Below are 25,326 nucleotides of genomic sequence, written 5' to 3'. Positions count from 1 at the left end.
ATAAAAGAGATATGAGGACTTGGAGTTGTGGGGATGTGTTAGGAGGCTAGAATCAAGAGATATTTAGTAACTATATAGCTGACTGAAAGGTGAGCCTACATTTTGCCTCAAGGACTTCACAGAAAGTAATCTATTTGCTTTGATGTTTCACAAACTCCTCAAGTTCAACTCATCCATTATCTTCCCTGCTAACCTTCTCCCTCACTAGTAGTCACCATCTCGTCTGTTACTGTACACATACGATCACCTAGCACAATGGATTCCACCTTCAAAATACCTCTTGACTCTACTTACCTCTACCCCAACTGTTAACTCCTACTAGAATACTAGGCTCCTCAGACAGAAAATCCATAGCGCTCTGTACAACTTGTCTGTGACATTCATCACAGTTAAAGTTACCTGTCCAATTTCTTACCCTCCCCAGACTAGAAGGCTCATGAGGGTAGGGACTCTCTGTCTTGTTTACAGTTGTATTCCAGCACCTAGCATAGGTCTAGCCAGTGGCTGGAACTCTCATTTGTGTGTACATGAATGCTCAGCAGCCTTTTGGCTTAACATCTCATTCTTTTTTTTTTTTTTTTTGAGACGGAGTCTGGCTCTGTCACCCAGGCTGGAGTGCAGTGGCCGGGTCTCAGCTCACTGCAAGCTCCGCCTCCCGGGTTTACGTCATTCTCCTGCCTCAGCCTCCCGAGTAGCTGGGACTACAGGCGCCCGCCACCTTGCCCGGCTAGTTTTTTGTATATTTTTGGTAGAGACGGGGTTTCACCATGTTAGCCAGGATGGTTTCGATCTCCTGACCTCGTGATCCACCCGTCTCGGCCTCCCAAAGTGCTGAATTACAGGCTTGAGCCACCGCGCCCGGCCTAACATCTCATTCTTAAAAATTTTGTGGAGAATGTCAGTTTCTAGTTATCTCTAGAGTAGGCCGGTAGGCAGCACGGTGAAATGGAAAGAGACATGGCTTAGAGTCAAGTAACCTGGGCTTGAATTCTGGCTATGTTACTTACTCATTTTGTGACCCTAGACAATTAGTCACTCTTGTCCTCAGTTTCCTTATCTGTAAAACAGTAATATTAGTAGTATCACTCTTTAGGTTGTTTCAAGAATTGATCAAATGAAATGATGCATATAAAACTCAGTATGGCTGGGCACAGTGGCTCATGCCTGTAATCCCAGCACTTTGGGAGGCTGGGGCTGGAGGATTGCTTGAGCTCAGGAGTCCAAGACAATCCTGGGCATCATGGTGGGACCCCATCGCTACAAAAAATGAAAAAGCTAGCCAGGCATAGTGACATGCGCCTGTGGTCCCAGCTACTTGGGAGGCTGAGGTGGGAGGATGACTTGAGCCCAGGAAGTCAAACCTGGGTGACAGAGCGAGACCCTGTCTCTAAATAAATAAATAAATAAATCAGCATGATGTTTGACATTTAGTAAATGTTCAAACAGATTTATTAATGAGATAATATTTTGTTTGCAGGCTTCTGTTTGCTTACTATTACATGATTTTTATGAAGCTGCTACAGTAATGAGTCTGTTGATATTATCATGAGTAATTATAACATTTTGAAATTTATGAGGTTTATAGTATATTCCAAACTATTACACACACAATATTGATAAAATATTTCATTCTAATAATTGATAAAGCATTGATATTAACTACTATTTCTCTTTAAAAGAGAAGAAAGCCATTGAAGTAAGAAGTTCTATAATAATATGCATATAATAGAGGTTCAATAAATACTGAAGATGAAAATGCATTTTTTATTTTCCAACTAAATCAGAGTAGCACATTTTTAGCCCCACAACAGAAATTTTCTGTTTAAAGTATTTAAAAGTTTTCGACTTGCTAACCAGTAGCATGGCACAGAGCACATAAGAAATTAACAATCGCAGCCAGGTGCGGTGGCTCATGCCTGTAATCCCAGCACTTTGGGAGGCCAAGGAGGGTGGATCACCTGAGGTTGGGAGTTTGAAACCAGCCTGACCAACATGGAGAAACCCTGTCTCTACTAAAAAATACAAAAAAATTAGCCGAGCGTAGTGGTGCATGCCTGTAATCTCAGCTACTTGGGAGGCTGAAGGAGGAGAATCGCTTGAACCTGGGAGGCGGAGGTTGCTGTGAGCCGAGATCGCGCCATTGCACTCTAGCCTGGGCAACAAGAGTGAAACTCCGTCTCAAAGAAAAAAAACAAATTAACCATCACTTGTTGAGTATCTGCTATGTACAGAACACTCGAACATGTTGAAGGGATAGAAAAGAAATATAAAACATGGTTTCTGCTCTCCAGGATCTTATAATTTATTTGGGAAGTAATATCTGAATCAAGTGAAATAATTTGTGAGTTAAGTAAGATAGTATTTAATTAATTGCAAAAAACAAGGACTTCCTTAGGATTATAGATTAGAGAGGTGGTCAGCCTTCTTGGAATTTTGCTTTGACAAGGATCTGCAGTAGGAGGATCTGATATTATATTTTTTGATAACTCAGTTTACTGTAGAAAATTGGCCGGGAGCGGTGGCTCACGCCTGTAATCCTAGCACTTTGGGAGGCCGAGGCGGGCGGATCACGATGTCAGGAGATCGAGACCATCCTGGCTAACATGGTGAAACCCCGTCTCTACTAAAAATACAAAAAATTAGCCGGGCGTGGTGGTGCATGCCTGTAGTCCCAGCTACTCGGAGGCTGAGACAGGAGAATGGCATGAACCCAGGAGGCGGAGCTTGCAGTGAGCCGAGATGGGGCCACTGCACTCCAGCCTGGGCAACAAAGCGAGACTCCATCTCAAAAAAAAAAAAAGAAGAAAGAAAGAAAATTGAGTGAATATTCATTATACAAAGTATGATAGCAAGCTTCAAAAATACATTGCAAAGTGCCTTTTCAGAATGTTGAAACTAACCATTGATTTGCTTACTCTCATAGAGAAGTTGTGATGGAACAGGTGCCATGTACTTCGTAGGATGTGGTTACAATGCTTTTCCTGTTGGATCTGAGTATGCTGACTTCCCACACATGGATGACAAGCAGAAAGACAGAGAAATACGGAAATTCAGATACATCATACATGCAGAACAGAATGCCTTGACTTTTAGGTATGAAATCCTTCTTGGTGTACTTTTCTTTAAAATGTAGCAAGTGTTGGTTGAAATTAATTTTCTTATAATTGCAATTTATTTCCTTTTTCAAATTCCAGGAAAGTTTCCTTTCAGAAACATACTTTTGGTAAGGCTTGGTCCTGCCAGACCTGAAGCTATGACCTGAACTGAGGTTAACGCCTCTGCAGGCCTTCCCATTTGTTGAGCATGTCTTTTTTTCCCTTCCCTCTCTCCAATATGAAACTACTTGAAGTTTATCCTTTGGGATCTTGCTCAGACTCTCATATTTCTGGATGTTAAGAGCTCCTTTGTCTTCTAAATCTGGAGCACACATTTATTAATACAGTTACATACCACATAAAGACATTTTGAGCAACGATGGACTACATGCACAACGTGTTCCCATAAGATTATAACAGAGCTGAAAAATTCCTGTTACTGAGTGAAGTAGCCATTGTAACATCACACGTTACCTTTTTTATGTTTAGATACACAAATACTTACCATTGTGTTACAATGGCCTGCAGTATTCAGAATAGGACTTTATAATGAACCAAATGCTTTAAAAGAACTTTTGTTAACGATTATAGCTATCAATTTACATCATTGTCACAAACACTTCTCAGCCTTTACCATTAACCTTACCATTAAGGTTAAGGGATTAAAAAACTGTGTAAGACATGGCTCCTGTCCTTGGAGAGCTTCTAATCCAGTAGGGGATATGAGACAGTATCCACCTCATGCTGTGGATTCTGTAGGAGGGGCAAATGTAAAGTGCTGCGGACATTCTGCTGCTGCTGTGGACAAATGGGAGAGTGCAAGGGAAAGGTTTTAGGGAAGAACTGGCATCTGAACTGAGCTTAAAGGATTCCTAGACTGAGGCAATTGGAAGGGAAGGGAAGACCATTCTTGCTTCTAGCATAAGCAATGGTCTAGAAGTAGGAAAATCCGTGGTGTGTTTAGGAGCATGAATATTCCAGTTAGGTTGGAATGTGGACACAAGGGAAATGCAGCTCACAAGGACAGGCTGGGACTGGACTCGAGAGGACTTTGAGTTTATGCTTCATTTGGTAGGCAGTGGGGAAATGGAATGGCATTGACAGAGCCACACTCTATAGATTATGTAGGTAGTATTGTTTGAACAGACTAGATGCACAGAATTCTGTTGCCCTAGTCCAGGTGAATGTAAGTAACAGTCTCAACAAGGAAGATGGATATGGAAGGCTGGCAGTGGAGGAATTGAAGATGGCTGACTGAGAGCTGCCTAAGCCTCAGAACCCGGAAGTCAGTCCTTGTAGCCCCAGACCAGAGCAGTCCTTAGACCTGAACTACCCTCAGCATGCAAAATTTCACCCAAAATTTCCTCCATTCTTTTCCTTGTCCTCTTCATTACAGACTTACTTGCTTCATTTTGTACAGAGGTGTGAATATGTCAAATAGAAACTTTTCTTTTTAAAATTATCCTATGATAGGGAAGGGGTAAGGGAACTATAAGTCAAAACAGAACTTAAATATTTAATTATTCATTTAGTAAACATTTATTGAATATCCAGTAGGTACCAGATAGGGCTGTGTCATTTGTCTAACAAGATGAGTTAGTGTCTAGTCAGACATGATTAACTCTTAAAGAAGGTATCAGTTTCAAATCTAATTCCAGTATTCTAAACACATACTTACTTAGAAAGCATTGGGGAATTTTTCTCTCTTTCTTTGATGTCTGTATCTTCCTGATTTCATCTATTTTGTAATCTGAAACTGAACCTCTTACTTAGAATCAATAAATGATTTTTAGTTATAATAATCGTCATGTTCAGGTTGTATCATAACACTTTTGTAGGTTTATATATTTTGAACATTCAGTAATTCAGCAAGTCTAAGGCTTGATGATCATTATTAATATCATAAATCTGTTTTTAAAACAGCTCAATTTTAGTGTTTAAAGATTTTTCTAAAAAATAACTTTCCCTTTCACAAACGACCTTTCTGATATTTTATAATTTTTTTTGTAGGTGTCAAGAAATAAAACCAGAAGAAAGAAGCATGATTTTTGTGACAAAGTGCCCATGTGATGAGTGTGTACCTCTAATTAAAGGTGCAGGCATAAAACAAATCTATGCAGGAGATGTGGATGTTGGAAAAAAGAAGGCAGACATCTCTTACATGAGGTTCGGGGAGCTTGAAGGTGTTAGCAAATTTACAGTAAGTAGATGCACATTTTTTTCAGGTGTATTTTGTATTATGTTGTTAGGTACCCTTTTGCAATATTGTAAGTTACTGCTTCCCACCCTTTTAAAGAGTTTCAACGAATTATTATTTATTATTATTATTTGAGAGAGAGTCTCTCTCTGTCGCCTAGGCTGGAGTGCCAGTGGCTCGATCTCGGCTCACCGCAACTTCTGCCTCCTGGGTTCAAGTGATTCTCCTGCCTCAGCTTCCCGAGTAGCTGGGATTACAGGCGCCCGCCACCATACCCGGCTAATTTTTGTATTTTTAGTAGAGCTGGGGTTTCGCCATGTTGTGCAGACTGGTCTCAAAACTCCTGAGCCCAGGTGATCCGCCCGCCTCGGTCTTCCAAAGTGTCGGGATTACAGGTGTAAGCCACCGCGCCCGGCCGAGTTTCAACAAATTATTATTATTGAGTTTATTTATATGTGCAAACCTTTACCTAACTGCAACTGTTCAGCTATGGATTCCTGCCTTATGCATTTACATCTCTGCAGAGAATTGAGCCAGTGGATCTTTTGGTGCCATCTGGTGGCTGATAAAAGAAAAGTATCTGACCGCTCTCTTCCCTCTCATTTCTGGCTTGGAGTGGTGGATAGAGGTGAAAATACTTCAGCGGTCCCCACCCTTTTCAGCACGAGTGACCGGTTTTGTGGAAGACAGTTTTTCCACAGATGGGGTGATGGTTTTGGGATGAAACTATTCCACCTCAGATCATCAGGCAATAGATTCTATAAGGAGCACGCAGCCTTGATCCTTCAGGTGCGCAGTTCACAATAGGGTTCTGCTCCTATGAGAATCTAATTCCACTGCTCATCTGACAGGAGGTGGAGCTCAGGCAGTAATGCTCGCTAGCCTGCACTCACCTGCTGCCGTGTGGCCCAGTTCCTAACAGGCCACGGACCAGTACTGGTTGCTGCCAGGGGGTTGGGATCCTCTGCAGTAGCTTAAGGTCACCCCCACCCCCCAAACAAAGGGAGGTGCACACACACACACACACACACACACACATATTTCTCATGAGAAAAATCAGAAAAAAAAGAATATTTATTTATTTGTTTGTTTTTTTATTCATGTATTTATTTTGAGATGGAGTTTCACTCATTGCCCAGGCTGGAGTGCAATGGCGTGATCTCGGCTCACTGCAACCTCAGCCTCCCGGGTTCCAGCGATTCTCCTGCCTTGCTACTCCCGCCCCCCCTCCACTCCCCAGTGTCTGGGATTACAGACATAGGCCACCATGCCCAGCTAATTTTTTGTATTTTTAATAGAGACAGAGTTTCACCATGTTGGCCAGGCTACTCTTGAACTCCTGACCTCAGGCGATATACCGGCCTTGGCCTCCCAAAGTGCTGGGATTACAGGCATGAGCCACCACGACTGGCCCGAGAAAAAAAGAATTTATTTGATATTTCCGAAAATGTACTGAGGTAGTTCATGGAAAACTCAATAACTTTTAACTCTTTATACCTCTTCACTATTTGGGTTTTGGTTTCTGTGGGTTTTTTTTTTTTTCTTTTGATTTTTGTTTTGAGATAAGGTCTCACTATCTCACCCAGGCTGGAGTGCAGTGGCTCCATCTTGGCAACCTCTGTCTCCTGAGCTCAAGCGATCTGCCTGCCTCAGCCTCCCAAAGTGCTGGGATTACAAGCATGAGCCACTGTTCTCAGTCTATTTTGGTTTTCAAAAAAACTTTTTATTTGGAAAAAACCTTAAGCATACAGGAAAGTTACAAAAACACTGCAAAGAAATTTTTTCCCAGAAGTTGTTGACATGATACCAGCTCACCCTTTATTTCCTCAAATGAGAAATAACCACCTAACTACAATACAACCATAAAAAGCAGGAAATAAACATTGATACATTACTGCCACTAACCACAGATTCCAGTCAAGATTCATCAGCTGCCCAAGAAATGTCTTGTATAGCAGGGTTCCCCAACCCCTGGGTACCAGTTAGGAAGCTTCTTCTGTATTTACAGTCGCTCCCCATTGCTCACCTTACTGCTTAAGCTCTGCCTCCTGTCAGATCAGCAGCAGCATTAGATTCTCATAGGAGTGTGAACCCTATTGTGAACTGCCCATGTGAGGGATCTAGGTTGTGCACTCCTTATGAGAATCTAAAGCCTGATGATCCCCCACTCCTCACCATCTGGTCTGTGGAAAAACTTCCATGAAACCAGTACCTGGTCCCTGGTGCCACAAAGGTTGGGGACTGCTTTTATACAGCAAAAGGATCCTGTCCAGAATTGTACGTTGTTTCTGTGACATCCAATGATTTAATCCTGGCATTGAATGAGTTAATGTAACATTTAACTACTAGAATTTGCAGTGGGAAGAAAAAGGATGTAAAAGAACTGTTTATAAATTTCAGCTTTACATTCCTGCCATATACATCGGTTTGAGTCTAGGGTACCTAGAACATACATATACATGATTAACTTGAACATATAATATATAATTATATATGTATATAATTTTAAATATAGAAACATACTATCCAGTGTCTGTCATGTGTATATGAAGTATCATAAGTTTTTACCATTTGTAATATTGTCATTTTTTTCTAATTGTTTTATTTGAAGTTTATCACATTTTAAATAGAGAGGGTATTGACATGGCACTGAAAGAAGGCAGAGATGGGAAAGACCTTTTTTGTAAAACTCAATAAAAGCTTATATGCAATTAGTCAGAGAAATCTCTACTTCTGTGTTTTTGTTTTCTGTCTCTTCATTCTTCCTGAAGAGTATGAAGAAATAGATTTGTCAAGTTCTCCTCATAAAGATTAAGTGACCTAGTTCTTCAGGACTATGAGTGATGGGTTATGGAGAATTCTGAAATATCTTGCTTACTGGTAGATTTTAATAGCTTTTCAATTGTAAAGAGAATGAAGAGATCAGAAGAACTTAAGATAGGGCAAGAGAAGCAGAAGGAGGCAGGAAGACTAAGAGGATATTCAAAGGCAGAGATGGGAAAGGAAGCACCCAGTTGAGCCAGACCCTCCTGGGAGTACCCTCACTCAGGCACATGTTCCAAAGGCTTTTCATGGTTGTTCTCTGTTCTACCTCTAGTGAAGACAAACTGTCCATCTTCTCATCCTTCTCATCTGACCTGGCTGCAAATATTATGTAGATGGTTAGCTAGATACCTAGTTTTGTAAATGCCAGTAATTAACATGAACTAGAATTTGTTCTAAATCAGAATTTCAGTAATGATTATATTCTTCCTTTTAGATTGTCAAAAATAGTGTGTGTCAATAAATTTGGTATTTGTTTTTAAGATTAAAGTAAATTGAAATTAACTTTGAAAGATTTTTGCTTTCCTTTTTGATATGTTACCGTAGACCTTGAGATAGGTAGTTCTATTCTGTGGTGTTGTCACAAACCAGGCTAGGACTAGGCAACACTGTTTTCAAGAATAGATTTTTATCAATCTATATCCATGTCCACGTACTCAATTCTTTGTTTTCTCTTTAGTATGTGTGGATTTTTCTCTATTAGGTTATATTACTTATTTTTATTATGAAAGTAATATATGCTCATGGTAGAAGACTAGGAAAATAAAAAAGAATGTGTATTATCCCACAACTCATAGATACCACAATTAACATGTTGCTGTATTTTCTGTGTCACTAAAAGTTCTTTAAAAAATATTTTAAATAATTTAACACAATATTCCAACCCATAGGTCTAACTTATTTAACCATTCCCATGTTGTTGGACACCTGGATTGTTTCTAAGTTTTTACAGTTATAAGAAGCCTTTTTATGAATGTCCTTAAACATGAATTCAGGGTTACTTGTTTTTACTTTGTCTGCCCAAATTAATAGGTTTTAGTGGTTTGATGTCTTTCAAAAAATGCCTCACTTTAAACATTTTTTGGTAATTTCTCATGTGGCTTCCTACCCTTTCTAAGTCTTCTCTCTTTCTTGGTACTAGCCTAAACCTCCCATTTCTATAAGTGACCAACCAGTTCTGGATGTCCTCCCTTTCCAAGGACTTTTAATACATGGTAAAATGTTTGTACTGTATCTCATCCCCCGTCAAGGCTCATGATGTTAACTAGTTAATCTGTTGAGTGAACTGATGCTTATGGAAGAGGCTCCCAGGTAATCCATATTTGTGTGTCACACATAAGCATCAGTTCATTCATCAGATTAACTGGTGCCCTAGTAGGGCCTTTTGGTTAAGTCGTTAGTGATTCTGATAGAGATTCTAGCCAGCTGAGAAAAGAAGGGCTGTGCTATAAGATACCAATTACTCTCCATTTTTCTTTTCTGCTGCTCTGATATTCTATGTAATATCTGAGAATTTTCAGGCTTCCCTATTTATTCCTGAATGAGATGAAATATGGTAATCAGAGGAGATAAATGATATGATATAAAATGATATGATATGATGCAAGTAATAGTTTATGATATAACAACATTAAAAGGCAAGGTAATCCTGGTCATATTTTCTTTTTACTTTTTTTTTTTTTTTTTTTTTTGTGAGACGGAGTCTCACTCTGCCTTCCAGGCTGGAGTACAGTGGTGTGATCTCAGCTCACTGCAAGCTCCACCCCCTGGGTTCTTGCCATTCTCCTGCCTCAGCATCCCAAGTAGCTGGGACTACAGGTGCCCGCCACCACGCCCGGCTAATCTTTTATATTTTTAGTAGAGATGGGGTTTCACCATGTTAGCCAGGATGGTCTTGATCTCCTGACCTTATGATCCGCCTGCCTTGGCCTCCCAAAGTGCTAGGATTATAGGCGTGAGCCACCACGCCTGGCCTATCTTGGTCATATTTTCATTCTTTAATACCTAGGCCTTTTCTAGCTATTTTAAGATTATCTGGGACCTGGAGTTGAATACAATGTGGTGTTAATTCCATAGTACTGGGCACAGGTTCTAATTCTATTGCCGCCTGTAGTTAGTGTGTAACCTGAGACAAGTCACTCTAATCCTCTGGTCCTCCACTTACTTCCAATTAAAATGAATGTAAAGAATCTTCAACTTCTCTAAGAGTATTGATTTGGATCCCAGAAGTTATATCATTCAGGATCATTCAGTGTGGTATTACTAGGGCTTTGTTAATTTGAACATGCTAACTCCTTTTTCTTCTATTTTTTTCAATTTTTTTTTTTGAGATGGAGGCTTGCTCTGTCACCCAGGCTGAAGTGCAGTGGCACCATCTCAGATTACTGCAACCTCCGCCTTCCGGGTTCAAGCAATTCTCTTACCTCAGCCTCCTGAGTAGCTGAGACTACAGGCACGTGCCACCATGCCTGGCTAATTTTTGTATTTTGATTAGAGACAGAGTTTCACCATGTTGGCCAGGTTGGTCTCGAGCTCCTCATCTCAGGTAATCCACTTACCTTGGCCTCCCAAAGTGCTGGGATTACAGGTGTGACCCACCCATGCCCGGCCATTTTTCTTCCACTTTTAAGAAGTTGTTTTGATGTTTAAAATCAATATGTGAGAATGCTATGTATTAAATCCTTTTTAAACAAGGAAGTAAGATGTTTGTGCACTCTTACAGTGGCAGCTGAATCCATCAGGAGCTTATGGTCTTGAACAAAATGAGCCTGAAAGGAGAGAAAGTAAGTATTTAGGTATTGAGGTGAACTTTGTTGCTGAGGAGAAAGGATATACAGTCAATTTAAATGATCAGGTGATGAAAATTGTTGTGTTAATAGATGGAGCATATTATTTTTGAAGGTTAGATTTTTGCCATTCAATTTGTTCATAAACATTTGTGTGTCTACCATATGCTAGGTGCTGTGGAAAGTGCCGATTAATAATTACTCCTATAGAATCTACAGGTTAATGGTTAATACAAATAATTATGCACAAATTGACTTTATAAATTAAATGCATATGAAGCAGTAAACAACAATGCTCTTCTATAAAAAAACAAAAGCTTACTGGGAAGTGAGAAAGGAAAAATATGCATAATTAGTACAGATGGATCAGGACCAAATGATGAGGATATATACATTCTTCTAGAGTAAAGCCACATTTGCCCAGATTGGAAATGTTCTGGTTACTTGAATAATCTGATGAAGAATCATCACAGCTACCATAATGAATTACTAGTCTTTAAAGCTTTATTATTCGTATACTACTACAGATATTTTGAATGTAATGTAATCTTTGAGAAGTCTTACAATTCCTTAGGCACATAATTTTAGACATGAGTGCTATATAATGTTATTTTAAAATAGTAACTATAGGCCAGGCATGGTGGCTCACGCCTATAATCCCAGCATTTTGGGAAGCCAAGGCAGGGGGATCACTTGAAGTCAGGAGTTTGAGACCAGCTTGGCCAACATGGTGAAACCTCGTCCCTACTAAAAATACAAAAAACAGCCAGGCATCATGGCACATGCCTGTAATCCCAGCTACTTGGAAGTTTAAGGCAGGAGAATCACTTGAATCCAGGAGGTGGAGGTTGCAGTGAGCCGAGATGGCACCACTGTACTCCAGCCTAGGCGACAGGGAAAACTCTATCTCTAAAAATAAAAATAAAAATAAAACAGTAACTATATTATCAAATTATTTGGATTTGAAGTAAATGGAAGTTTGCTGTAAGTTTTCTTGATAATAACAATTTTTTAACCTTGAAAAATCAAGAAATATAAAGGCCTTAGAATAATTTCTCTGTGAATATATTGATTTTCAGTGTTCTGAATTAGCTTTATTTGATTCAAATAGAAAATGTATTGTTTGCAATTTGGAAAAAAGTACGTATCCACTGCATGTTTCTTTTTAAAAATTTATCAGCAAAAAAGGCCCTATCTATCTATCTATCTTATCTATCTATCTGTCTATCTATACATCTGATTAAACAATGTATACTCAATGACAGTGTTTGAAGGGGCCAATGAATAATTTCCTATGTTAGGGAAAGGATACAAAAAGCATGAATCATAAAAAGATTAATTTATCTGTTACAATGAAGAACATCTGTTCATTAAAAGATATCACTAGGCCAGGTGCAGTGGCTCACGCCTGTAATCCAAGCACTTTGGAAGGCTGAGGCGGATGAATTGCTTGAGCCCAGGAGTTTGAGACAGGCTGGGCAACATGGCAAAACCCTCTCTCTACAAAAAATACAAAAATTAGCCAATTCTGGTGGCACATGCCTGTGGTCCCAGCTACTCAGGAGGCTGAGGTGGAAGGATCTCTTGAGCATGAAGAGGTTGAGGCTGCAGTGATCCATGCTTGTAACCACTGTACTCCAACGTTGGCAACAGAGTGAGACCTTGTCTTAAAAAAAAAAAAGATATCACTAAAAGAGTGCAAAGGCAAGCCATGGAATATGAGAAGATATTTGCCACTTATAATCAACAAAGGGCTTGTATCTAGGATTTATTATTCCTAGATCACTAAGGAAAAGGAAGACATGCTGTGGTTAAAGCCCCAAGATTGGAAGGAGGGGACAAAAGGAAGGCTTCTGGTTTGCTGGCAATGTTTTATTTATTGACCCAGATGATGGTTACATATGCTCGCTTTGTGGCAGTTCAACTGAACGGTTAAGTTTATGTTTAAGCATTTTTGAACAAGTGTTTTATCTCAATAAACAATATCCCTACTTCCTTTTTAATTATATAATAGTTCTACTGATATGTAATTCATCTATCATGATGATAGATGAATTACATCTATCATAAATTTATTTATAGCTACTGATTCACGGAGTTGTACAGGCATCACTACAACATTATTTCAGAACATTTTCATTATCTGAGAAGTCTCATGCCCATTTGCAGTTACTCCTCATTCTCCCCTCCCCCTAGCCCTAGGCAACCACTCTTTCAGTTTTTATGGATTAGTCTATTCTGGCCATTTCATATAAATGGAATCATACAGTATGTAATTCCTTTCCAATTTTTGATTCATTTGAGAAATAGACACTAGAATCAACAGATGAAAGTTACAACACCAGCTTTATTGTTAGACTAGGGCTTGACCTTTGGGTAAATCAGTCTGTCTAACTCCAGAGGGGGGACTTGCTGCTGGATGCTTTTCTCAGTGCCAGTAGCAGGGACAAACAGAGAAGGAAGGCATGCAGTGTGACTGACAACTCTCAAGTGCCCTTCCACTTCGTACAGATGGAACCCAGGTAACCCATAACAAGCATTCTTTTTAAATAGTCATGGGGCTTTCAAGAAAATAAGGGAAATATTCTCCTAGGAACAAAATAGAGATAAGAAGACATTTTGCTAGAATCTGAGGAGCAATAGTAAGCCAACACAATAGCCAGAGCTATCCTGAGGACAAATGTCCATGTAAGCTGGGATCTAAGAGCAGGTCTGGGTCTGCTGCAAGGTGAGTGAACTGAACTTAGTTCACCCAATCAACACACGAAAAGATGATTAAACTCGGTAGTAGTCAGAGAAATGCAAATTAAGATTGCATTGAAGTAGCGTTTTTTTTTTTTGTTTTGTTTTGTTTTGTTTTTGTGACGAAGTCTCACTCTGTCGCCCAGGCTGGAGTCCTGCGGCGTGATCCCAGTTCACTGCAACCTCCACCTCCCAGGTTCAAGTGATTCTCCTGCCTTAGCCTCTCAAGTAGCTGGGATTACAGGTGTGCGCCACCACGCCCACCTAATTTTGTTTTTTTAGTAGAGATGAGGTTTCACCATGTTGGCTAGGCTGGTCTCGAACTCTGGGCCTCAGGTGATCTGCCCGCCTTGGCCTCCCAAAGTGCTGGGATTACAGGGATGAGCCACCACGCTTGGCCTGAAATAGCATTTTTTATAAATATATGCCCTAGAGAAACTCTTGCATATTGTATAAGAGTCAGAGAGACAAAAAATTTGTTGCCATATTGTTCTTAAAAGCAAAAACTGGAAATAACACAAATGTTTGTTTTGGGTTATTAGATAAAAATATTATGGTGTGGCCGGGCGCGGTGGCTCACGCCTGTAATCCCAGCACTTTGGGAGGCCGAGGTGGGGGGGTCACAAGGTCAGGAGATCGAGACCAGGGTGAAACCCCATCTCTACTAAAAATACAAAAAATTAGCCGGGCACAGTGGCGGGTGCCTGTCGTCCCAGCTAGGAGGCTGAGGCAGGAGAATGGCGTGAACCCAGGAGGCGGAGCTTGCAGTGAGCCAAGATCGCACCACTGCACTCCAGCCTGGGGGACAGAGCGAGACTCCGTCTCAAAAAAAAAAATTGTGTATTACCACAATGGACTACTATATAGCAGTGAAAACAAACAAATGAACTAGAGCTACATTCTTCAACATGGATGAATCTTAGAAATATAAATGTTGAATTTTAAAAAAGCAAACTACAGAATTATGATACCATTTCTGTATAAAGTTCAAAAAGACATACCATATATTGGTTAAATGTGGTAGGCCAGGCATGGTGCTCACACTTATCATCCCAGCATGATGGGAGGCTGAAGCGGGCCAATTGCTTGAACCCAGGAGTTCAAGACCAGCCTGGGCATCACAGCAAAACTCCATCTCTACAAAAGATACAAAAAATTAGTTGGGCATGGTGGCCTGTAGTCCCAGCTACCCCAGAGGCTAACAGAGGAGGATCACCTGAGCCCGGGAGGTTGAGGCTGCAGTGAGTTGAGATTGCGCCACTGTACTCCAGCCTGGGTAACAGAGTGACAGAGACAGACCCTGTCTCAAAATAAATAAATATAAATAAATAAATAAATAAATAAATAAATAAATAAATAAATAAAATAAACTTTAATATATCGTATATACAGTAAAGTTATTGTTAAGAAGCAATCAATTGATAAACACAAAAATCAAGATAGGAGTTGCCTCTGAGTGGGGTGAAAGGGGATGGGACAAGAGAGGGAGTGCATGGGAATTGGTAATGTTCTAGTTGTTGGATCCGGCAGTATGTTTTGTTTTTTTTCCATCTCCCGCCCACATACACATCATGTAGTTTTATTCAGTTTTACACAAAATTTAACTCTTTTGGGGCAGTAAGTTCATGAGTATTCATTTTATTGTTAGGCTTTAGAACTCCCATCTGTATTACGTATATATTATTATATATTACATAATACATTTTACATATATAGAGAGAGACTGTTTCAAATATTACATAATATTATGAGAAAGAGAAAGAGAGGGGGTGGCTTTCCAGATCTACCTCTGGAAGGCAAGTCTGAGCCCTGGCCCAGCTGTCCTTAGGACAAGGAAACAGCAGGGCAGAACACACAGGCTCGGGGCAGGAAATCCCTCAAAAGATAGGAAGAAAGGGCAGAAGGAAGCTTTTGCAGGTGGTAGATATGTTCATTGTCTTGACTGTGGAGATAGTTTCATGAATGTGTACTTATGTTAGAAATCATGAAACTGGACTAAGCAAAATGGCTCTTTCCTGTGATCCCATCATTTTGGAAGGCTGAGGTGGGAGGATTGCTTGAGGCCAAGAGTTCAAGACCAGCTTGGGTAACAAACTGAGACCCCCCCCATCTCTAAAAATATTACAAATTAAAAAGTAAATTAAAAGAATTCATCAAACTATACACTTCAAATATGTTGTTTATTGTATACTTTAAACATGTATCATTTATTGTACAAATAAAGCTATTAAAAACAAAAGCCAGGAAGAGGTTGAAGCCATACTCTTTTCCCAGCCTGCCCGGTCAGATAAGTCCGTCTCCCTTCCAGTCCCCAGATTCTCCCTATCCCACACATTGTCCCCTTCTCCCTTAGGAGGTACATTTTGTTTCCTCCAGTCTAGTAATAGGACTTCCCCCCACCAAAAACATAAAACAAAAAGTTTTATGAATTACTTGCCATATACTATTGAGTGAATTCTTTTTTTTTGTTTGTTTTTTGAGACAAGGTCTCACTGTGTCACCCAGGCTGGAGTGCAGTGGCACAGTCATGGCTCACTGCAGACTCGGCCTCTCTGGGCTCAAACAATCCTCCCACCTCAGCCTCCTGAGTAGCTGGGATTACAGGTGTGTGCCACAACACCTGTTTTTTTGTTGTTGTTAGTTTTTGTTTTTTTTTTTTTTTTGAGATGGAGTCTCACTCTGTCGCCCAGGCTGGAGTGCAGTGGCGCCATCTCAGCTCACTGCAAACTCCGCCTCCCGGGTTCACGCCATTCTCCTGCCTCAGCCTCCCAAGTAGCTGGGACTACAGGCACCCACCACGACGCCCAGCTAATTTTTTTGTATTTTTAGTAGAGACGGGGTTTCACCGTATTTTGCCAGGATGGTCTCGATCTCCTGACCTCATGATCCGCCCGCCTTGGCCTCCCAAAGTGCTGGGATTAAAGGCGTGAGCCACCGCGCCTGGCCACAACACCTGTTTTTCTAAAAAAAATTTTTTTGTAGAGATGAGTTCTCCATATGCTGCCCAAGCTGGTCTTGAACTCCTGGGCTCAAGTTATCCTTCCTCCTCAGCCTCCAAAAGTGTTGGCATTATAGACGTGAGCCATTGCACCTGGCCCATGTGAATCCAATTTTTAAAAGCCAGATTCTGTATTGCCTGAGAGTAAGTTATCTAGATTCGATTCTAGATTGAGAATTTGAAGATAAAATAAAGTGAAAGTTCCTTTAACTTAAACATTGTTTTGCTCTTACAACCTGTAAGGCTGAAACAAGTGCCCATGGGTTTGAAATGAAGCTGTCCTGACCTAGTGTTATTCTCAATGCTAGACGGTGTGTTGAGACCCGTCCCACAGAAGGAAGAGCAGCACCAGGACAAGAAGCTGCGCCTTGGAATCCACTAAGAAGGACTGTCTACACTGCAGGGGAACCTCAAGAACTTTTCATTGCACTTCTAAAATTCAGCCTTGTTCATTCAGAAAATAAGGATGGATTTTGTGAATAATTGAAAAGATTTTTTAAGGAAACTAATTTATTTCTAGGATACAAATGGTGTTAATAAGAATATTTGTCTTTTAGATTTATGTGTGGGTTTTCCATAATGTAGTAGTGTGTTATTTTATTACACAAAATGAGGGAGCAATAACTTAAACCAATGTAAACAGCAACAGAGACTGATTTCTATTTATCTTGACTTTATATTAGCCAATTTGAAAGGGTCTGCTTCACAAGAGGTCATGCCTCTGCAGGGAATCACACACCTTTTGAGAAATATTAATTCTTTTGAATTACAAGAGTGACAGTTAGTAAACTGCTCCAGGGAAATAAATGTCATCTTTTAAGAGTCAATGTATAGCAAACCAAAAGGTCACATTTATACCCAAAGCTTTCTAGTAATCAGAATTTACTTAATTAGAATTGACTCATAAAAAATAAAGTTAGTGGACTTGGTCTCCATTTTTAAAGTATATTTTGTAAATGTTAACTCTGTGATCCTGTTTATCACAGAGTTTGGGTAGCAATAGGAAGACAGTGTTATTCTGAGACAGTGTCACTGCTTGATATCACTGACTCTTGAAATCACTAACAGTGAACCTCAAATTTGGTTATGATGTTAACAGAGAAGAAATATTTGAGTCTGGACTATTGAAACTAGCCTTCCTAGAATTCCATTAATAAATGCTGCTCCCCCATATAATCTTTCCTTCTGTAAAATTAACACAGGTTGTCTCATGGCTTTGATCTTCAAAAGGAAGAGCTTTTTAAAAACATTTGCCAACCTCGAGAATAAATACTGAAAGTCTTGAAAGTATGGTAATTTCAGCTATTCCAGATTGCTGTCTGTGATTTCTCACATTTTTATTTGCTGAGAAACGTTCAGAAAATTATTCCAAAAATGAGGGTACATGTTCTGTTCTCTCCTAGGTTAGAGAGGAAGTGGCCTGGGATGCTTCATGAGAAATGGCTCCCTGGATCTGTGGTGGTCAGGTTTACCTCTGCTTTTGTTCCCTGCCTTTCCACAACATTACACGGCCTCACTGGGCTTCCTACCAGTTTCTCAGAATTACACGCAGGACCATCCAAACAGGGGCTCCATGCCAGGGCTGTGACTGCAGCCTGTGTAGGTCCATGGGGAGTTCAGAGTCATCATACAAGGCAGCTGAGAACTGCCATAAACACTACACAGACGGAGGGCATGAGATAGGACGGGAGACGAGGCAAGGTACACTTAGAGGTAACTACGGCTAGTTTGAAAACCATGAGTTAAGATGTTCTTATCCATATAAAAACACTGAGATTGCTTACCTCCCAAATTGCTTTATTATATTAACTCTCATGCTTCAGCTCTTGGATTTGTTGTTTCTTACTAACATGTCATGTACACCAAACATTTTATAAATCAATCAATAAATATTTTGTAAGACCCAAAAGCCTGGCATACTGCCAGGTCTGTGGATTTGCCTGTTGGGCGTTGGGATGGAATATGAGAGGAAGAAGCATACAAGTGGGAAAAACTGTGATTAGAAAGGGAAAAATAGGCATTTCCACAGTATTATTAAGAGAGTCATGATAATGCCATTTTTTTTTTCTGTACAACTGGTCAGGTTTCAATAAATAATCATTGACGGTTTACTGTGTAGCTTCAGAAGGTGAAGTCTATGAGGGCAGGGAGGTGTGTGTGTGTGTGTGTGTGTGTGTGTGTGTGTGTGTGTGTGCTTTTAAACTGCTGAACCCCAGTGTCTAGAACAGTACCTGGCACATAGTAGGCATTCCATAAATATTTGTTGATTGATTGAATGACTGCTAAACACTGCTTGACCCAGGGATGAGATGTGTGAGAAATGCTTCCTGATCTTAAGACACTCACAGTCAAGTGGACAATACAAGCATGGAATCAAGTAATTAAGAAAAATGATTCTCAGGCCAGGTGCCGTGCCTCACACTTGTAATCCCAGCACTTTGGGAGGCTGAGGGGGGTAGATCATTCAAGGTCAGGAGTTCAAGACCAGCCTGGTCAACATGGTAAAACCCCATCTCTAACTGAAAATACAAAAAACAAACAAACAAAAAAGGCCAGGCATGGTGTTGCATGCCTGTAATCCCAGCTATTTGGGAGACTGAAGCAGGAGAATCGCATGAACCCAGGAGGCAGAGGCTATGGTGAGCTGAAATCATGCCACTGCATTCCAGCCTGGACAACAGAGCGAGACTTAGTCGAAAAGAAAAGAAAAGAAAAAAGAAAAATGTCTCTGGACCAGCAGACTATTTGTTAGAAATGCATATTCTTAGGGCACACCCTAGGCTTACTGAATTAGAACCTCTCGAGATGGGCCCAGCAAGCTGGGGTTTCATGACCTTGCAAGTGATTCTGGTGACCTTTAAGGCTGAGAACTGCTGCTGTGGATGTAACTATAGGAATAGTGGGGGCACATGAGGATTTACCAGCACTCTGGGGAGTCATGGAAAGGGCCCTACAGAGGCAGAGGTGATGAGGTGGGGCCTGGCGGGATCCAGGGGTTTGCAGGCAAGCAGAGGGAATGAGACAAACTTCTGGGAAAAAGTGATGGAGACAAGACTGCTGAGCCACCCCAGGAGCCCGCCTGGGTTTGGAGAAGCTCTGTGGGGCACTTTTGACCCAGATCTATAAATTCCCAGTCTTCATCCCTTAGCCTGAGAAATCAGAACTTACACTTAAAAAATACAATGTCTTTCTAAATTTCAAAGAATGGAATGGTAAGTTCATAATTTGTTAAAAAAAAAAAATAGCTCTGCCATTTGTTTACTGTCTAAGTGACCACAGAATAGGCTGCTGTGAGGGGAGCTAAGCATAAGCGTTCACCTGGTTTCCTTCATCCCTGTCATGCAGAGCATACGCAGGTGTGTGTATTTTCATTGTATTGCTGCTGAAGCTTTTTCTTTCCTTTTTCCTTTTTTGAGACAGGGTCTCACTCTGTCACCCAGGCTGGAGTGCAGTGGTGCCTTCATAGCTCACTGCAGCCTTGACTGTTTTCTGTGCTCAAGCAGTCTTCCTGCCTCAGCCTCCCAAGTAGCTGGGACTACAGGCACGCACCACCACGCCCGGCTAGTTTATTTTTTATTTATTTTTTGTAGAGAAAGGAGTCTCGCTATGTTGCCCAGGCTGGTCTTGAACTCCTGGCCTCAAGCAATCCTCCTGCGTCTGCCTTCCCAAGTGCTGTGATTACAGGCATGAGCCACTGTGCCTGGCCAAGTTAGCTGGGTCAATGAATGGTACCAACACTCTATAAACATGAACTGTATCTTTAGTGACACTGTGATACATAAATGAGCTTATTGCCCCTGAATGTCTATATCTAAACCCACGTAACACTTGGGAAGGAGAAAGAAAGAAGTAAACCTATCTTGGGACAGGAGCTCCTTTGGTGAGTGTAGCACAAAGTGGTTTGTTAGGGAAAACACATGTCTTTCCAAAAGGACATGAGCCAGGACTTTCCTGGAATACTTCCCACCACCCCATGCTTCTCAGAAATCGGGGTCCAGGCCAGGATGAATGAGGGAGAAATCACAGTTCATCCCAGGGCTGACACCCACACCCCGAGAGGCCCTGGCCCAGGAGGTATCCCAAGGACAGAAGGTGGAGGGAGGAGGCTGGGGGGAGTTCACTTCCTGTGGAGTGAATGGAAACAGCCTGGCTCTGCCTAATGTGCGTGAGGGGCTGGGGGTGGCTTGAACAGCTTGAAGTACCTTGTGTAGTGTGTGCGCACATTCACAATGCTAGAAAAAAACAAAAATGAGAGCTAAGCCAGAAGTTTGAAATACTGTGGTGCATGATGCTGCTGAGTTGCAAGAAAGGGAAGCTCGTGAGCCAGGAGGCTTCTGTGTGGCAGATCCTAACTCCTGACCAACTTTGTTTCACCCGTGGTGATAACCAGCAGAGGTTCTCCAGGTTGTTTTTTTGAACATACTACAATTCATTAACAAATACTTGCGAGGGCTTAGCTTACTACGAGCCAGGTACTGTGAGGAGTGCAGCTATAGTGGTGATCAAAACCAGACACAAACCCAGACCTTGTGGAGCTTATCGTCTAGTTGGGGAGATGGACATACATCAAGTATTCATGAAAATGAATGACAGGTACGCAGAAAAGAACTGGCCTCCCAACAAATACGGGCACATGTTTTTTCAGTTCTTTCACTTCACAGAGATCTGGTACTATTATAATTATGATGGCACCATGGGCTGCACTTAGTGGACCCGGAAAGTTCTACTGGTTTGGGTTTTTTAAAAACATATCCTACACACTTAAGCAGGGAATCTTTTGGAAACCTCTGGAAGGAGAGAACAATCATATTAAAAATGCAAATAGGGTTGGGCAGAATGGCACACACCAGTAATCCCAGCACTTTGGGAGGCTGAGGCTGGTGGATCACAAGGTCAGGGGTTTGAGACCAGCCTGGCCAACATAGTAAACCCCTGTCTCTACTAAAAATACAAAAAAACAAAAAAAAAAAAACTAGCCAGGCATGGTGGCGTGTGCCTGTAATCCCAGCTACTCGGGAGGCTGAGGCATGAGAATCACTTGAACCTGGGAGGCGGAGGTTGCAGTGAGCCAATATCATGTCACTGCACTTCAGCCTGGGCAAAGAACAAGACTATCTCAAAAAAAAAAAAAAAAAAAAAAAAAAAAAAAAAAGACCAGGACCCTTGGCCTCAAGATTCTGTGACTTGTCAGGGTGGGAGAAAAAAAGTATGTCAATAAGTGTAGATGTGATTAAATAAGTTTAAATAAAGAGCAGGGGAATTTAGAGAAACCGTGCCAAGCATTAAATGTATTATTTTTAGTAACCAGAATTTCCTTCTATTGATGTCATTAAAATTTGCTATAGTGTTTGAGAGGCCAAGGCAGGAGGACCACTTGAAGCCAGGGGTTCAAGACCAGCCTGGGCAACATAGCAAGACCCTGTCTCTCCAAAAAGAAACTAAAAAATTAGCCAGGTGTGTTAGTGCACGCCTGTACTCCCAAGCTGCTAGAGAGGCTGAAGCGGGAGAATCACTTGAGCCTATGAGTTCAAGGCTGCAGTGAGCTATGCTTGCACCACTGCACTGTAGCCTGGGTGACATAGTGAGACCCTGTCTCAAAAAGGAAAAAAAAAAAAAGCAAATAATACTCTACTCTCAGATATGAGTGTTTCTGTTGACCAGGAATTTTACCATTCCTGGTTCTTGTTGATGCAGAGGTGGCCTTGCGAAAGGGCATGGTTTCTGCTGAGCTGAACACGCTTTAGTGTAATCTGATGAAGAAATTCTATGCTGGTTGCGGTATTGATGGAAAGTGTTTTATTTTGCAGAAAAGCTCAAGGTCCACAGAGGGCAACAGTTTTCCATTCACTCCACAGTTATCTATTGCTGCATGACAGACTACCCCCCAAAACTTAGTGGCCCAAGCCGCTATTTTATTTTGCATGATTCTATGAGCCAGGAATTTGGGCAAGATTCAGCAGAACAGCTCCACTCCCTGTGACACTGGCTGGGGTCACTCACGGTTGTGTGCCATTGGTGGGTCAGCTGAGAGGGGCCCAGCCGGCGCAGGGACAGTGAGACTGGACCATCCAAGGGGCTTCTTTCAGGTTTCTGGTGCCTCAGTTTGGATGACTGAAACAGCTGGCAGCTGGCCAGGGTGCTCCAGCAAGGTGGCCAGACCTCTGTGAGGTGGCTCAGGGCTCTGAAAGTGAGTGCTCCACAAGGACAGGCCCAGTGTGTCCCCCTTGCATCATGCTGGCTCATGGCTCACTGGCCAAGGCCTGTTTCATGGCCACACCCAGAGTCCATGTGGAGGGGCCTGCACAAGACACGGAGCCAGGAGGTGTAGTTCCCAGGGGACCACGGAAGTAACATTCACCACAGGGACGGAGCAGATCACTGAAGGGAATGCCACTGGGAATCGAGCCCCATGTCCTGGCCCCTGAGCAGAGTTCTGTCCCCAAGACCATTACTCCTCATGGAAATCTTCACCTCCCTTACGCTTACGGCAATGCTAACAGTCACTGCAGATGGTTCTGAGAACCTTCAAATTGAAGCCCTCATGATGTTTCCTAAGAAGTTGCAGTTGTCCAAATCCACAAACCCAGATTTTAGTTGGCAAGTCTGAGAGGTTCTGGGTAACTGTTTTGCTGCACAAACGTGGATATTCCTGGAAGTTTAAAGATTTCATTTTCAACATGGTAGGGAAAGCCACCATGATAGCTAGTCTAATGATGCCCAGACCATCCCCTCACTGATGAATGGAAGGCTCACATTTTAAGATGAATATGGGCCAGGGAGGTTTCACTTTTCTTGGCTGAGGTTGATGCCAAAGTGATAAAATAAACCTGGTGCTTCCTGCCTCCCTGTTCCCTGGGGATGGGCCAGAATCAGATGACATCAGGGACCCTGCAGGCAATTCTGAGAATTCCTTTTAAGAAGACACCTGCAGGAAGGGAGAACTGCTTTCTAGCCCTTCTGTAGTCAACCACTCCCCCTGCCTTTTGATGACACAGGTTCTGCATAAGCTGAGAGGGAGGAGAGGGTGACATCCATGTCTTGTAAAAATGCCTCAATGAGAACAGGGCCACATGCATTTCTTGCAAAAAAAAAAAAAAAAAATGTTTGGTGAGAAAACAATTGCAGCAGCAACAGCAAATATTTACTGAATCTGCTACTATGATCCAAGCCCCCAAATCAAGAAAATGTGAATGCTGATGTAAAAAGGAAGGTATTTGTTCAAACTGCCTGGCCAGTGTTTTTGAAGAAAACAGAGATCTCCAAAGACCCTTTTTTTGTCTTAGATAGCAAGCAAATGAGGAGTTCATTAAATGTGTACTGTTTATTTGTGGTGTCTCCAAGCAGAGTAGTTGGCTCTCGTTATATATCTGGGAGAATAATCAATGATTTATGCTCCTGACAGCCTTATCATAGCCGTTTACATAATGGTCATGTGTAATTGTGACTGTTTTATAACCCTCTGCGTATAACCTTACTATTTAAATGGATTACAATGTTTTGCTGTTGTGACTTTGCTTGCTTAATCATAGCTAAGACTTTTCTGAGGTCAAATAGTTTTTCCATTATCACAGTGAGGTGTTGGCAAAAAAGTGGGGGCAGGCTGGTTACATTTGCTGAAAATAGATCATGCATTTATTTGGACTCTCAAGATTGGAGCTCTGAATTCACACAGTCCAGTGTCTATGCACCAGAGCACCATTGCATTGCCATTGATTAGGACTGGCATGACCATTGCCAGAGGTTTAGCAGCCCTGGCACACATCCACCAAATGCCATTTCAATCACTCAGAAATTTCTACAACAACAGAAGGCCCTCCGTGTGCTGGGATGGTGGGCTGCCCTTGCTTGAGCACAGCTGATCGATCCAACCATTGGTCAGTGGTTGCATCTCCTCTTCAACACTCCCCTAAAGGGACAGGTAAGCCGTACTCTACTCCAGCATCTCCAGCGATGAAGAAGTCACCACCTCCTGAAGCCACATTGGCCTGCTCTCATTATTAACATGTTAGTTTTATGGAGTAAACTCCTCCCCTGTCACTCCCCTCGTTTCCATCCCCAGAACTTGTTTATAACACAGGCCTCTTTGTGTCTCCTCACCCACAGGAATGCCCTGGAGTACTTGAAAGTAGCCATTGTGTCCTGTGACAGCCTCCCACCTCTCCTGGAAACTTACTGCGTCATTGTAGCTAGGTTTGCATTTTACAGTGAAGCACTTTTTACTTCCCCTCATTAAATGTTCACACTATGAAGTAGGGATTAGCATTTCCACTGTACAGATAATGAAATGGAGTCGCAGGTTAAACCACTTACCCAAAGCTACACTGCTAACGACTGGCAGAGCCAGAACGTGAATCTGCTCCAAATTCAATGCCTTTCATAATTTTCCCAATATGCACTTCATTTTTTTTCTTTTCGAGACAGGATGTCACTCCCATTGCCTAGACTGGAGTACAGTGGTGTGATCCCGGCTCACTGCAGCCTCAACTTCTTGGGCTCAGGTGATCCTCTCAACTCAACCTCCTGAGTAGCTGGGACTATAGGTGCACACCACCACACCTGGCTAATTTTTGTATTTTTTGTAGAGATGGGGTTTTACCACATTGCCCAGGCTAGTCTCGAACTGCTGAACTCAAGCAATGTGCCCACCTCGGCTTCCCAGAGTGCTGGGATTACAGGCGTGAGCCA

At 41.7% G+C, this 25,326-nt stretch overlaps 1 protein-coding gene across 2 annotated transcripts in view; it reads left to right on the top strand.

The window, feature by feature from the left end:
- Positions 1-18,753, top strand: part of CDADC1 (cytidine and dCMP deaminase domain containing 1) — a 50,320-nt gene extending 31,567 nt beyond the window's left edge. The window contains exons 7-10 of one of the 2 annotated variants that reach the window (XM_010363842.2): positions 2,924-3,093; positions 5,106-5,295; positions 10,838-10,898; positions 16,950-18,753. In XM_010363842.2, coding sequence (XP_010362144.1) covers positions 2,924-3,093; positions 5,106-5,295; positions 10,838-10,898; positions 16,950-17,023 — 495 coding nt within the window. In that variant the 3' untranslated portion in view covers positions 17,024-18,753. Of the gene's footprint in view, positions 1-2,923; positions 3,094-5,105; positions 5,296-10,837; positions 10,899-16,884 lie in introns of both variants that reach the window. The other variant, XM_030921877.1, reaches the window with a different exon arrangement.
- Positions 18,754-25,326: the final 6,573 nt, after the last annotated feature.

This window comes from Rhinopithecus roxellana, chromosome 18 (genome assembly GCF_007565055.1).
Source record: "Rhinopithecus roxellana isolate Shanxi Qingling chromosome 18, ASM756505v1, whole genome shotgun sequence".
Classification (NCBI taxonomy): domain Eukaryota; kingdom Metazoa; phylum Chordata; class Mammalia; order Primates; family Cercopithecidae; genus Rhinopithecus; species Rhinopithecus roxellana.
This window is presented reverse-complemented; position numbering and strand designations above follow the sequence as displayed.